Consider the following 15,356-nt stretch of genomic DNA (forward strand, 5'->3'; position numbering starts at 1 on the left):
AATGGGCTTGGAAGCAGATTTTTCCCCTAAGCTGCCAGTCGGGAACTCGGGAACTCGGCCCAGCCAACACCTTGATGTCAGTCTTTCAAGACTCTCGGCAGGGAATCCAGCCACACCGACCCAGACTTCTGACCCCCAGAACCATGGGCTCGTAAAATGGGTGTTGCTTTAAGAACTGAGGTTGTAGGGGCGCCTGGGTGGCTCAGTCGGTTGAGCGTCCGACTTCAGCTCAGGTCATGATCTCACGGTTTGTGGGTTCGAGCCCCACATCGGGCTCTCTGCTGACGGCTCGGAGCCTGGAGCCTGCTTCGGATTCTGTGTCTCCCTCTCTCGCTCTGCCCCTCCCCTGCTCATGCTCTGTCTCTGTCTCTAAAAAATAAGTGTTAAAAAAAAAAAAAAGAACTGAGGTTGTAATCATCTGTTTCATAGCCACAGAGAATAGTACAAATGGGTGGTATAAAGAAACAAAACAGTATAAAGGAAACAGTATAAAGAAAGAGGCGGAGGGGCGCCTGGGTGGCACAGTCAGTTAGGCGTCCGACTTCAGCCAGGTCACGATCTCGCGGTCCGTGAGTTCGAGCCCCGCGTCGGGCTCTGGGCTGATGGCTCAGAGCCTGGAGCCTGTTTTCGATTCTGTGTCTCCCTCTCTCTCTGCCCCTCCCCCGTTCATGCTCTGTCTCTCTCTGTCCCAAAAATAAATAAAAAACGTTGAAAAAAAAATTTTTTTAAATAAATAAAAAGGCACAGATGAGGGGCGCCTGGGTGGCTCAGTCGGTTAAGCGTCTGACTTCGGCTCAGGTCATGATCTCGCTGTTCATGTTTTCGAGCCCCGCGTCGGGCTCTGGGCTGACGACTCGGAGCCTGGAGCCTGTTTCCGATTCTGTGTCTCCCTCTCTCTCTGCCCCTCCCCCGTTCATGCTCTGTCTCTCTGTCCCAAAAATAAATAAACGTTGAAAAAAAAAATTAAAAAAAAAAAAGAGAGGCGGAAGCTAGATCTAAAGATGACTCAAAAAGCCTTGCAGAGAGGGGCGCCTGGGTGGCTCAGTCAATTAAGTGTCTGACTTTGGCTCAGGTCATGATCTCCTGGTTCTTGAGTTCGAGTCCCATGTTGGGCTCTCTGCTGTCAGTGCAGAGCCTGCTTTGGATCCTCTCTCTCCCTCTCTCTCTGCCCCTCCCCGGCTCGCTCTCTCTCTCTCTCTCTCTCAAAAATAAATAAACTTAGGGGCGCCTGGGTGGCGCAGTCGGTTAAGCGTCCGACTTCAGCCAGGTCACGATCTCGCGGTCCGTGAGTTCAAGCCCCGCGTCGGGCTCTGGGCTGATGGCTCAGAGCCTGGAGCCTGTTTCCGATTCTGTGTCTCCCTCTCTCTCTGCCCCTCCCCCATTCATGCTCTGTCTCTCTCTGTCCCAAAAATAAACGTTGAAAAAAAAATAAATAAATAAAAAATAAATAAATAAATAAATAAACTTAAAAAAAAAATGAAAAAGGCTTGCAGAGAGACAAAGAAGTGAAAGATACACCAGCCCCTGTTTCTGGTTAACCTTGTATCTGCTTTCTTTTCCTCATCGCGCTTGGGATCTGCTGTTGAACAAGACGTATTTCTGTTTCCTGCTGACGGCCTGCCTCCCCCACTGGAATGCAATTCCACGTGAAGGTTTTGGCTATTCCGGTTTCTTGCTTGTGTCCCCAGTACTCAGGACAGCACCCAACACACAGCAGGCCTTCAATACATGTTTGTTGGATGAATGAAAGAATCTGTGAGTAGCAGGAATGCCAGGAGAAAATAAACATAATAGGGACAAAGGCAATCCTCAAAGAGAGAATGACTGAGAACTTGCTCATGATCAATGAAAGACACAATACTTAGCTTTAAGAATCACAGTCGGTCACAAGCAAGGTAAATAAAAATTTCATCGTAGCGAAAACGCACATGAATATCTTTTCCTTTTTTGTTTTTAAGTAGTCTTCATGCACAGCATGGAGCCCAATGCGGGGCTTAAACCCACAAGCCTGAGATCAGGACCTGGGCTGAGATCAAGAGTTGGACGGATGCTTCACCAACTGAGCCATCCAGGCGCCCCCACAAACAGAGCATCTTAAAAGTGGTCTTTCCATGTTAGGAAAGTCAGAAGAGGCAGGTTTCCGACAAAGGAGCAACCGTTACCCTGAGAGCAGCCTTCTCAGCACAGTGGAAGCCAAAACACACAGGGAATAAACATCTTCAAAGCACTGAGGGAAAACCCCTCTCCCGTCTTGTGCTTTGTTAACTATTATTCAAGAGTAAAGGAGAAAACAACACGCAATGAGAGAATTTTCCGTGCACAGAAATCTGCTGAAGGCACCATTAAAGGGGGTAATTTAGGAAGAAAGACATTGAACGAAGCAATGATGAACGAGGAAGCAAACATAAAACTGCTAAGAATGGTCAGGTCTAAATAAAGATTAAACATTTAGAAACAAGGGGCACCTGGGTGGCTCAATCAGTTAAGTGTCCGACTCTTGATTTCGGCTCAGGTCATGATCTCAAGGTTTGTGGATTCAAAACCTGCGTTGGGCTCTGAGCTGACAGTATGGAGCTTGTTTGGGATTCTTTCTCTCTCCCTCTCTCTCTCTCTGCCCTTCTCTTTCTCTGTCTCTCAAAATAAAATAAGCTTTTAAAAAAAAAGATTTAGAAAGAAGCACCATAACAAATTTGAGAAATTAAAACACGTTGAAACTAAAACACTGAGCAGCAGCACGTTGAAGATGTTAAGGGAGTGGAACTGTCCCCCATCCTTCTCTTATTCAGGAGGGATACATGTTAACAGCTTAAGAGTATCAAATAGGATTGACTATACACTTTCCGAAGGAGCTGAGGGAGGCAATAAAAAAAAAATTTAATCCATCCAAGAGACAATAGGAAAGGAGAAAAAAAAAAAGGCAAGGGTAATATAAAGCACAAAGTAAGAGAGTAGAAATCCCTGCAAATATCTAGCTATTACACTAAATGAAAAGACATCAAACTTGCCAGCTAAAAGACAGAGATTCCGTAATTGGACTTAAAATAACAAATCCCTCTGTACACTATTTATAAGACATAGTTACTCCAATTACACGTAAAGGAAACAAACTTTTTAAAGTACAAGAATGGAAGAAGATGTTTGCCAATCACATATATGATACGATATATGTATGTATAAGGAACTCCTAGAACTCAGTAATAAAAAAACAATCCAATTGAAGATCTGAGCAGACATTTCTCCAAGATATACAAATGGCCAATCAGCACATGAAGAGAAACTCAACATCTTTGTGCATAAGAGAAATACAAATCAAGACCACTTGAGATACCACTTCTCACCCTCTAGGATGACCATAATCAAAAGACAAGCAGGGCTCCTGGCTGGCTTGGATGGTGGAGTATTGCGACTCTTGATCTCAGGATTGTGAGTTCGAGCCCCACGTTGGGTGTAGAGATTACTTAAAAATAAAATATTAAAAAATACACATTAAGGGGCGCCTGGGTGGCTCAGTCGGTTAAGCGGCCGACTTCGGCTCAGGTCACGATCTCACGGTCCGTGAGTTTGAGCCCCGCGCCGGGCTCTATGCTGACAGCTCAGAGCCTGGAGCCTGTTTCAGATGCTGTGTCTCCCTCTCTCTGACCCTCCCCGGTTCATGCTCTGTCTCTCTCTGTCTCAAAAATAAATAAACGTTAAAAAAAAAATTTTTTTTTAATACACATTAAAAAAAAAACACAAGCGTGGTCAAAGACACGGAGAAACTGGAACCCTCAGACATTGCTGATGGGAATGCAAAACGGTGCAGCCACTGGAGAAAACAATCTGGCATTTCCTCAAAATAGTAAACACGGAGTTACCATACAATCCAGCAATCTCACCCCTAGGTATATACCCAAGAGAATGGAAACCTACGTCCACACAAAAAGCTACAGAAATGTTCACAGCAGCCAAAGATTGAAAACAGCCCAAGCGCCCATCAACTGATGACAATCCAAGGCAGCGTATTTCTACAACAGGATGTTATCCAGCCATAAAAAGGAGTGACGTGCTGATCCACGCCACAAGATAAATGAACCTCAAAAACATTATGCCGAGTGAGAGAAGCGAGACACAGAAGGGCATCCGTTTTATGATTCCATTTACCTGAAGCGTCCAGAACAGACAAATCCACAGAGACAGAAAGCACATTTAGTGATTGCCGGGGGTTAAGGAGAGAAGGAAACAGGTTAAAGTAAATGCTAATGGACATGGGGTTTCTTTTTGGAGTGATGAAAATATTCTAAAAATTAATGGCGCTGATGGTTGCAAAACTCTACGAATATGCCAAAAATCACTGACTTGTACACTGTAAATGGGTAAACTGTACCCATGTGATTACATCATGCGAAGAGTGTGCATGTATACGTGTATTTTTTTTTTTAATTTTTTTTCAACATTTATTTATTTTTGCGACAGAGAGAGACAGAGCATGAACAGGGGAGGGGCAGAGAGAGAGGGAGACACAGAATCGGAAACAGGCTCCAGGCTCTGAGCCATCAGCCCAGAGCCTGACGCGGGGCTCGAACTCCCGGACCGCGAGATCGTGACCTGGCTGAAGTCGGACGCTTAACCGACTGCGCCACCCAGGCGCCCCTACGTGTATTTTTTGAAGTGAAAGTATAGAAAACCATATACACCAAATACATTCTGAACAAAAGTACGATCCATCCAAATCAGCTTAAATAAACCTTAAAGCAAAAAGCATCAGGAGAGATAAAAGGATCATATAAGAGGCACACTTCACCAGAAAGATATAAAAACCCTAAACCGATATGCATCTGTCAACCCAGTCTCAAATGATACGAGGCAAACTCTGGCCTTACAAGGAAAAAGGGACTGACCCACAATCGTAGTGAGAGATTTTAACACAAGTCTCTCAGACTTGACGGATTAAAGCAAACCAAAACTGAGTAAGGATGTAAGGAGTTTGAGGGGGGCACCTGGGGGGCTCAGGCAGATGAGCATCCAACTCTTGATCTCGGCTCAGGTCATGATTTTACAGCTCGAGCCCCACGTCTGGCTCCGGGCTGGCAGCACAGAGCCTGCTTACAATTCTCTCTCTCCCTCTCTCTCTCTCTCTCTGCTCCTCCCCCACTCACTCCCACTCTCTCTCAAGTAAATAAACTTAAAAAAAAAAAAAAAAGAAATTTGAACAACATAATGACCTAACACGTATGTTCAGAACCTCACACCCAGTAATGAAGAGAATATGCATTCTTTCCAGGCACACGTGACCACTTCCAAATCTGACCGTATTAAGCCAAAAAGCAGGTTTCATGAACATAATGTAGAAACAATATCACACGGACCCACGTGCCCCAACCACGATACAACGGAGTTAGAAATCACTAATAAAAAGACAGCCCAGTAACCCCCAAACTCTGCTTGGTAGGGAAAGCTAAGTCCACTATAGAGACCCGAGCCCCTGGCTCTCTCCTCCTGCGGATCCTGTCGTGGTAGGACAGAGTCTGCCGCTCGGCCAGGGAGAGCCAGCGCGGAACAAAGCTTGGCGGGAGCCAGAGACTGCATTGGCAGAGGTGGGGGACCGTGGGAAGCCTCACCTTTTGGCGGCTGCTCTGGGGACGGCGGGGCCTTCTCTGCGTCCTCCAGTCGCTCCTGGCCATCTGAGTTCTCATGCTTGTCCTCGCCCTCCACTCTGTCCAGGGCAGTTGGCAGGGCCTGGGGAGGACAGGCCAGGGATGCTTCAGGGCCTGAGGCCTCAACAGCATGGAGGGCAGAGGACAGGCACTCGGCTGGGAATCTACTCCCTCCTGGTTCCCGTCCGTGCTCCCAAACTGCTCCCCCCGGACCCAGAAGCCCGAGCGTGGAGCCAGGTCTGGGTTTCAGCTGTCCAAGCAAGGGCTGAAAAGGTCCCTAGACCCAACCCCCACCCTGTACCCACCAGGGGCCCAGGCACCAGCATCCTCCACACCTGGATTTCTGGGGGCTTCTTTGGCTTCTGCACCCCCAGCTCCTTCTCATCCATGTAGCCCAGCTGGGCTTCCATTTTGTCTGAAAGATCAAAGGGAAGAGGTGAGACGGTGGGCTTGGGCAGGCAAGGGGTGAAAAGCAGGAAATGGGGCGCCACAGGGGAGAGCTAGGCTGGCCTTCAGGAGGCTCCTCTGGGCCTGGCCCCTCCAGAAGAAGGACAGGTGAACCAGGTGAGCCAGAGACCTCAAGCCAGGCCTGCAGACATGGGGATCCTTGGAGGACCTTGGGCCCAGTGAGGCCCAAGCCACAGGCTGATGGTACAGGGCTGCCCATGGCAGGGAGGGGAGGTTGGCGGAGGCCAGCCTAGAAGCCGGGACAGCTGGATGTGCTTCCCGCCTTCAGGCTGGCTGACAGGCTGTGTGCCTCCCCTTACTGAGCCAATTCCTGACACCCTGCCCAGTGCTCAGAGCAGCCCTGGGAGGTGACCACTGTCCGGTCCCACATCACAAGGGAGAAAACGGGGCTCACATAGGACCAGGTGTGTCCACCTCCAGAGGGCACACTTTTGCACAGGAGCAGGATAGATGTCCTTGGAGGCACTGAGCCTCTCAGGGATTCACGCCTCACCCAGGCATAGGTAGGTCAGGACGGGGCCTTCGAGGTCCAACGGAGGGAAGACGACACTTTGCCCAAATAAACACATGGGTCACCAAAAGACACTCAAAGACAGACAATTAACGAGGAACAAAAGATCTGAAAAGACATTTCGCCAAAGACACGCGAATGGCCCAGAAGCACGTGAAAAGATTCTCAACGTCTTCAGCCGTCAGAGAGACACAAATCAAAACCTCGGGAGACACCACTTGGTATCCACTGGGACAGCCGTAAGCAAAAAGTCAGAAAACAAATGTTCGGGGAGGGGGTGGGGAAGCCGGGAAGCATCACACGTTGCTGGTTGAGAACGTCAAATGGCATGGCCACTCTGAAAAAGTCCAGCAGTTCCTCAGAATGTCAGGCCACGTGATCCAGCAGTGCCACTCCTAGCCACGCTCACAGCCACGTGACTCATGGCACCCCCCACCTTATTCACGATGGCCCCAAATCCACCAGCTGACGGCCGAGCAAACAGAAACACGGCACATCCCACACAATGGGGTATCACTCGGCCAAAAACAGGAAGGAAGCGGGACACGCCCTACAACGTGGATGAACCTCAGAAACACGCTAGACGGGGGCGCCTGGGGGGCTCAGTCGGTGAAGCGTCCGACTTCGGCTCAGGTCACAATCTCGCAGTTCGTGGGTTTGACCCCCCCGTCGGGCTCTGTGCTGAGAGCTCGGAGCCTGGAGCCTGCTTTGGACTCTGTGTCTCCCTGTCTCTCTGCCCATCCCCCGCTGGCACTCTTTCTCTCTCGCTCCCAAATATTAAATAAACATTAAAAAATTAAGAAAATAAAAAACATGCTAGAGAATGAAGCCGGACACAAAAGGCCAGGTGTTATGTGGCTTCCCGTACATGGAACGTCCAGAACAGGCAAATGCACAGAGTACATTAGTGGTTGCCAGGGGCTCGGGGGAGAAAGAGTAAGGAATGACTGGTAACGAGTACGTGATTCTCACAGGGGGATGAAAATGCTCTAGAATTAGAGGCAACTCACCCCTGTGAACACACGAGAAACTACCGAATAGTAAGATTTGCAAGGACTGAACGTTGTGGTGAGTAAATAGCCATTAGAAAGATAACCTCTCAGGACAGCGACATTTCTGCAGGCAGAAGCTCGCAGCAAGGGAAGGGAGGCTGTCCGTCCTGGGTTGTGCAGAGGACCCGGCGTCTCCCGGGGCCTTGCCACCTCCCGTGACCCAGGTGCCCTCCCCCGCACATCGGAGCCCAGACCTGGCAGGCCCAGTGGGGCGGGCAGGAGGTGGGCAGGGCTGGCGGGCACTGGCGTGTTGGGGTCCGAGGAGATGACTTCGCTTGGCTTCTTGCCCTCGGGCCCCTCGGGGATCAAGTCCGGGGTGCTGTACTTCCCGTTAACGTGTTCAAACTCCTGAACCTGAGGCAGGAGACACGGAAGGAGAGAGGGAAGTGGTCTCAGCCCAGAGCTAAGGGCCTCAGGGCGGCTGGAGGGACAGGGGGTGTCCCGGGCTTGGGATAAATGCCACCTCCCCACCGAGGCCGGCCAAGCCGAATGCACTTCTGACCACAAGCCTCTACGCCAGGCCCCACCCCCACCCCAGTGTGTGCTCTGCCCCTTGACCTACCGTCCCCACCTCCAGCCTCCCCACCCCCCCGCCCAGAGAGGCATTCAGAGGGGTCCCTCTAGCCTGACTCAGTGCCCGGAGCCAGGCACCTGCCCTCTGCCCGCTGACCCCCAGAGGGCACACAAGGGCCACGGGGGGGCCGCCAGGAAAGGCCCAGGCAAGGCTTACTCACCCACCTTCTTCCTAACTAGTGACATGACCCCGATGCGGGTAAGCACGTGCTGCCTTGAGAGGCCCTCACGGGGCACGCCGTCCGCAAAGGTCTCTGCACCGTCCGCCCCCGGCTCACACAGGTGCCGCATGAAGAGGGACACATAGGCTCTGGGGTGGGGGGGACTGGGGCTCAGGGAGTGAGGGGCCAGCAAGGACCCTCTGAGAGGGCTGGCAGGACCCCCAGGCAACCCCCTGGCTGGAGCCATCATCCATCAACTGCCTCCCAGTCAGGCCTGCTGGGTCAGGCCCCTAGGGAAGGACTGGGGGCGGGGGGCCCAGAAGGGAGCCCCCCCATGACAGCCCTTGCCCTGGATCTGGTCTAGCAGAGGCGGCTGCTCAGGGTTTTCTGCACCTGAGCCCTGCCCACCCAAAGGCCAGACAACAGGAATCCTCCAGACAGTAAGCCAGGGCGGGAACACAAACACAGCCCGGTGGGCAGGTGCCCTCAGTGGAGCCTGCCCGCTCTGGGGTGGGCAGCCACGCCCCGGGCCACCACCTCAGCCCCTTTACCTAAACTCCTTCTCGCTCTTCCCTCGAAGGTCCCGCACCAGCCAGTGGGAGTTGAAGGCGTCCTGGGGGGGCATGCCCCAGCGCATGATGGCGTTCAGAAAGGCCTTCCGCTGCCGGGCGTTGAAGCCCAGCACCTGGGCAGGCGGGGAGTGGGGCGGAGGAGCAGAGAACTCAGGGATGGGCAGAGAGGCGGACGGAGGGGACAAGCTGGGAGAAACACAGAGGAGGCAGGACCCGGAGACCCAGGGGTCTGTCCTGGCCCCACCTCTACTTGGCCGTGACGCTGGGCAGGCCCCTCGCCCCCCCCCCGCCTCTATCCCTGCTCCACACCCCCAGAGGTGCAGCAGGGATGAGCTCTTTGTTCTGAGGAGGGGGGAAGGGGAGCTGGGAAAGTGGGGTGCAGGCGGGCCCCACCTCAATATTGCCGCCCACACGGGCGAGAAGAGGTGGCAGGGGCTTGTCCCTGTCGCTTTTCAGCTGCCTCCTGGATTGTCGCCGTCCACCTGGGAAGCAGACCCACCGCGACACCTCACCGGAGCCCGGGGTGTCCCGACCGCCCGCATCCCTTCCAGCAACTCACCCCAGGACAGCAGAACCCCTCAGGACATCCTCCAAAGGATGGACGGCTGTCCTGGTGTCCCCAGGGGACCCCAGGCTGACCAGCAGCTCCCTGACAAGTGTCTGGGCCCCAGTCCAGGGTCACCAGTCCTGAGACTCACTCTGCCCTTCTGGCCTTTCCTCAAAGTCCTCATCCTCGTCCTCGGAGCCGATGGAATATTCGGACTGGTTATCCGAGAGCTCGTCCTGCCACTCTGTGAGGGGCCACGTGCAGAGGCACAGAGTGAGCTCCCCCATGCCCAGGGCCATGCCAAGCCCCCAAAACCCAGCCCAGGGGTGAGGGACAACGAAACAAGCACGGTGTACTTCCTGGGAGCTCACTGAACCCCAACAGCCCTGCACTGTATCCTAAGGCATGACACCATCATCATCCCTCTCTCACAGATGCGGAAACTGAGGCTTCCCCAAGGCCACACCAGGAGCAGTGGTGAAGTCACTGGACCCCTAGCCACCAAGCTCCCCAAACAGCCGGCACCCACCCCTGCTCCCAGCCCTCTTTCTCCAAGCCCCCCCCCCACCCCCGCCAGCCCTCTGACCGCGGGCTTCTTGCCCTCCTGGGGCCACGCACCCTGGTCCTCCTGGGAGGCGTCGTTGTAGTTGACCTGCTTGCGGATGCGCTTGCCCTTGCCCAGATTGCGGGCCAGGTCCTCCTGCTGCTGCTCGTAGTGGTGCCGAAGCAGCTTCTCCCAGTAGTCGGGGTCCACGTTCTCCTCCTGCTTGATGATCTCCCGCTCCACCTCCTCCTGGACACAGGCGCAGGGCCCGTGAGGGCAGGCCCCGCAGGTGCAGGCCCCGGATGCTCGGAGGTGGGACCAACAGCTACCCCAGGGAGCCTCCCAGCGGCTTCCGCCACTCCCCACCCTCCAAGAGCCCAAGATGAATCGGAAAGCCTGCCTACTCCAGGAAGCCACCTTGATCACCCCAGCCCCAACAGGTCTTCCTCCTGCCCCTGACACAGTCATTCGTTCGTTCGTTCGTTCGTTCATTCATTCATTCACTCCAAAAGTATTTCCTGGCCGTGTGCCAGGCACTGGGGTACAGAAGTGAATAAGCCGCAGCCTTGCCCTCAGGAGGCTCCTGGTTCCTGAAGGATAATTAGCACCCAGGGTCTGCATGGAGGGTGATGGGAGTTGAGGAGGAAGCGGAGAAGGAGGAAGCGGAGACGCCACCCAGGAGAGACCCCAGGGTTAAAAGTTTGCTGTGAGAGAAGGGCCGCCGCGGCGGGGGCGGGGCCGCGGCGGGGGCGGGGCCGCGGCGGGGGCGGGGCCGCGGCGGGGGCGGGGCCGCGGCGGGGCGGGGCCGCGGCGGGGCGGGGCCGCGGCGGGGCGGGGCCGCGGCGGGGCGGGGCCGCGGCGGGGCGGGGCCGCGGCGGGGCGGGGCCGCGGCGGGGCGGGGCCGCGGCGGGGCGGGGCCGCGGCGGGGCGGGGCCGCGGCGGGGCGGGGCCGCGGCGGGGCGGGGCCGCGGCGGGGCGGGGCCGCGGCGGGGCGGGGCCGCGGCGGGGCGGGGCCGCGGCGGGGCGGGGCCGCGGCGGGGCGGGGCCGCGGCGGGGCGGGGCCGCGGGCTTACCACGCCATCCTCCTCGCGCACCACGTACTGCGCCACCTTGAAGGAGCTCAGGTATTCGTTCATATTCTGCAGCTCCGTGTCGTCCGTGGCGTCCTGGTTTCTGTCCAGCAGCTTGGAGATGGCCGCATCGTCATAGTGGATCACACTGCTGTCCTCCACGTCCTTGTTGTCGCCTGGGAGCAGACAGGGTGCAGAGTGAAGGGACAGATGGGGTGCCCAGGTCCAAGTGTGGGGACCTCACAGGAACAGACTCCCGACCATGGCCCTTCCCACCCTCCAGCAGGGGCGGCAGCAGAGGGGCATGGTGATCAGAGAGCGGAACCTGCACCGTATCAGCGCGGCTGCCTGCTCACCGGACAGTCTGCGGGCACCCAAGTGAGGGGCCAGTGGGGGCGAGCACGGGAGCCCGACAAAACACAGAAAGGGGTGGCGGGGCGGGGCGAAACCCTTCCTCTCCAGGGACACCCCTCGAAACACAAGAGGAGCTGGGAGCTAGGCTGACTTAGCCCCTACCTGGCGGGGTACTGCCATGCTTTTTCTTGGCGCTGGCAGCCAGGGCTCCCCCTTTAGAGGACTGGACATCCGGGATGGGCGTGACAGGCCTCTGGCCCTGAGACATCATGCCTGTAGGACAGAGTCAGAGGGGTTGCAGGGCTGGGGGGCAACCCCTAGCCCCAGTGCCGCCCTGAACCTACCCTCCGTGGCCAAGAGACGGGGGCAGAGGAGAAAGCCTGTGGGCCCCGGCCGGATGGAGCATCACCCCCACCCACCAGCCGCCCTAGACGCCCACCCTCCACGTCGTCCTTGAAGAGCTCCTCGGTGCCGAACTTGAGAATGTCGTCCAGCTCCTGCTTGGTCATGGAGCCAGACTTGGAACCGAGGCCAGGCCGCACCACCAGGTGGGTGAGCATCATCTTGCGCTTGGCCACCTGCGTGATGCGCTCCTCCACCGAGGCCCGAGTCACAAAGCGGTAGATCATTACCTTCTTGTTCTGTCCAATGCGGTGGGCGCGGCTGAAGGCCTGGGGGCAAGCCGCAGCTCAGTGCTGGGGGTTCAGCCAAGGGCGGGGGGGGGGGGGGGGGGGGCGGGGTGTGGCGCAGGGCCGGGCTCCGCAAGGTGGGAGGGGCGTGCACGCGTGCTCAGGGGCATGTTCTGCATGGGGCTGTGCTGGCTTCCTGACCATGGGTGGTCTCGGGCGGGCCTGGGCGCCCGCACAGGTGGAACTAGGCATAACTGCAGGTGGGCAGGGGTGTGTGCAGGGGCGGTGGAGCCAGTGTGTGCCCCTGAGAAAGCCACACGGGGCTCTGACGGCAGTCCTGGGGAGGTGGGGTGGCACCTCCCTTGAAGCGAGCCGCTCGTGACCGCAGGAGCTCCTGTTGGAGACACTCGGCCACCCTGGGAGGGCAGCAAGGCCAGGAAGCTGCCCAGTGGTATGAGGACGTGCCCGAGGCTCTGTGCATCAGGCGTCTGCGTGAGGCGACCCTAGCGTGACTATCTGTGTGGGTGACTCTGCTTGGGCGCACACACGTGTGAGACATGAGTTTGTGTGTGCCCCTAACAGTATGTACTCAGTGTGTCCATCCCTGCCCCAGGTGGCCAGGGACAAGAGCGTGTGTCTTCGTTCCCACACCCCTACCCCCTCAGCCCTTCCATCCTTCCTCACCAACCCCACCTGCCCCTCCTCCATCTCTTCTCCCACAGGCTGGTCCCCCCAGTATTTCCTTGGTTTCCCCCCCAAATTGCCCCCCGTCTGGGTCCCAGGATTCCCTCCTTTTGACTCCCCCCATGGGCTTGATCCTAAGAGTGATGGGACAGACTAAGAGTTATCAGCCACACAGACTGCTGTGTGTCCTTGGGCACATTGCCTGCCCTCTCTGGGCATTTCCTCTTTTGTACAGTGAGGAAGCTGGAGGGGCAGGGCATAGCCTCCACTCACCTCCCAGGTCCCCTCTTGGGGCTAGGATTCCATGAGGGTGGCCCAGGGGGAGGTGACATCCGGACACAGAGTCTGAGGGGGAGGGGTGGAAAGCCCACAGAACCAGTGGTGGCAAGGGGGCTCTCTGACAGGGTTGCGGTGTCAGGGCCACAGACCTGGATGTCATTGTGTGGATTCCAGTCCGAGTCGTAGATGATGACCGTGTCTGCTGTAGCCAGGTTGATGCCCAGGCCACCCGCCCGGGTCGAGAGGAGGAAGCAGAACTGCTGGGCCCCGGGGGCTGAGGAAGAGAGGCAGGTGTCCAGTGGGGTCAGTGAGGGGCTGCCCAGAGAGGTGAGGGTGGGCACAGGTGGACAGCAGATAGGAGGGCTGGAGAGGACGGGAGAGGGGGAGGGGGGTGCTGGGACACCGTGGCCCCGTCACAGATGACATCAGCCGCAGCTGTGTTCAGGGTAAGCCTGAGGAGGCCCAGGGCCCAGGGTGGGGACAGAGCAGCCCCCTTGAGCCCCACTCAGCCCCCAGCTGTGCTCTGAGTCCTGACTCTACAGGAGAGAGCCAGAGCGAGAAGGAAGTTATGTTCAAAGCCTAGATGAGCAAAGACCAAACTACAGGGCCCCGGCCACCCCACCGGGCAGCTCCCACTGTCGCAGGACAGCTGGTTCTCAGGCCCACCTGAGCCCTTCATAAGTGACGGGGTCTGACCTGTGCGCCCGAGAGAGCTGCAAACAGGTTCCCGATCCTCCCGGGGCCTCGGCCACTCCCACCTCCGTCTAGATCTTGCAACTCTGGACTTGCTTCACCTCAAACACGAGTGGACAACAGGAACCCCTCCCCTGGGCGATCGGGCAGTGGGGCCCCAGCCCTGTTTTGAGGGTGGAGGCCAGCAGAAAGCCACAAGCCCCAGGGAAACAGCTCATCATCACTGCTGCAAACCTTGCCACTATAAAGGGCCACTGGGTCACCTGACCTCTCCCCCACTCCGGAGGTCTCCTTCACTGCCCAGCAAGCTCCGGTCTCTCCTTCCCGGGCCAGGAAGAGAGTACATTGAGTTTGGATGCGTAGGGCTCTGCTTCTTCCTCTCTGTCGCTAGGAAGCAGCCCACAGGGAGCAGGCGCTCAGCTCCACCCCTCCCGTGGTCTGTTTTCAGGTGGCAGCTTCTGTCCCACACTGCTGGTAACCGGTGGCTTATCTGGGGTATCAGAAGCCCACAGGTGCCAGCCAGACCCTCAGCCCCAGGTTCATTTAGTAACAGAGGTGGTAATTTCCTCTCTTTCTCCTGGTCTGGGTCTCAGTTCCAAGCAGGTGTTCCCTACTGGGCCCTCAGCACCCCACACAGCCCCCAGAGGTTCCATGGAATTCATTCCTTTTAGCATTTAAAAGGGACAGCTGTTAGGATTTAGACACCAATCTGCTTTCTGCAGCCACGTGAGGGGAAACTAATCTGAACATCAGTCGGGTGGCCTGGCTGAGACCCCAGCCTGGGAGGAAGGGCAGATATAGGGTCCCAGTCAAGAATGCATGGGTAAGGCAGGGTACCGTTGAATCTGTCGATCGCCTCTTGTCGGAGGCCCCCAGTGATGCCGCCATCAATCCGCTCATACTTGTAGCCCTCATACTCCAGGAAGTCCTCCAGAAGGTCCAACATCTTCGTCATCTGCAGGGGACATGATATGCCTGAGGGGCTGCCCCAGAGCAAGGAACCCCATGGGGCCACGGACATGGTCCCCAAGAGTTTGGGGAAGACAGAGCTGCCTGTTGAGTGGGGAGAGAGGTGGGACCCAGGCAGACCTGACTCGGGGCTCTCTGGAGAAGAATGCAGCCTCCAGCCTTGACCCCCAGAGTCACTGCATCACCCACACCAGCCCCACAGCCATCTGTCTAAAGCACAGCTCTGAGCAGCCCTGCCCTTACCTCACAGCACAAAATCCCAGCTCCTCACCCTGGCATTCTATATGGGCTTCATGTCTCAATGCTTCCACCATACCCTCAGCTACCCCAAATGACCTGGCCTCTCCTCCTGGAAAGCCCACCCCCTTACTGCCTAGGGAACTCAAACAGCACCTCTTCTGTGAGGTTTTCCCTGATTTCACTGCTCCCTATAAGAAGAGAATAGCAGTCCCTTCTGGGCTCCCATTACACCGTGTATCTCCCTTCATTCTTGAGAGATAGTTGAGCTGGATATAAAATGATCCATTCCCGCAGGATACTGAAGATTTTCCGACTGCCTCCTGCCACCTGTTGTTGCCAATGAGAAGCCTAAGGACAGTCTGATCATCATTCCTTTG

At 56.3% G+C, this 15,356-nt stretch overlaps 1 protein-coding gene across 5 annotated transcripts in view; it reads right to left on the reverse strand.

The window, feature by feature from the left end:
* CHD5 (chromodomain helicase DNA binding protein 5) overlaps window positions 1-15,356 on the reverse strand; it is a 61,207-nt gene that overhangs the window by 8,948 nt on the left and 36,903 nt on the right. For all 5 annotated transcript variants that reach the window (XM_086715493.1, XM_086715492.1, XM_086715496.1 and 2 more), the window contains exons 21-33: window positions 14,608-14,725; window positions 13,227-13,351; window positions 11,925-12,156; window positions 11,648-11,758; window positions 11,135-11,307; window positions 10,136-10,310; window positions 9,669-9,761; window positions 9,364-9,452; window positions 8,950-9,083; window positions 8,403-8,547; window positions 7,859-8,018; window positions 5,969-6,048; window positions 5,598-5,715 (exon numbers count right to left, since the gene is read on the reverse strand). In XM_086715493.1, the coding sequence (XP_086571619.1) occupies window positions 5,598-5,715; window positions 5,969-6,048; window positions 7,859-8,018; window positions 8,403-8,547; window positions 8,950-9,083; window positions 9,364-9,452; window positions 9,669-9,761; window positions 10,136-10,310; window positions 11,135-11,307; window positions 11,648-11,758; window positions 11,925-12,156; window positions 13,227-13,351; window positions 14,608-14,725 (1,753 nt within the window). The remainder of the gene's footprint in view (window positions 1-5,597; window positions 5,716-5,968; window positions 6,049-7,858; window positions 8,019-8,402; window positions 8,548-8,949; window positions 9,084-9,363; window positions 9,453-9,668; window positions 9,762-10,135; window positions 10,311-11,134; window positions 11,308-11,647; window positions 11,759-11,924; window positions 12,157-13,226; window positions 13,352-14,607; window positions 14,726-15,356) is intronic.

The sequence above is a fragment of the Puma concolor genome, chromosome C1 (genome assembly GCF_028749965.1).
Source record: "Puma concolor isolate L17-30 chromosome C1, mPumCon1.1.hap2, whole genome shotgun sequence".
In the NCBI taxonomy this organism is placed as follows: domain Eukaryota; kingdom Metazoa; phylum Chordata; class Mammalia; order Carnivora; family Felidae; genus Puma; species Puma concolor.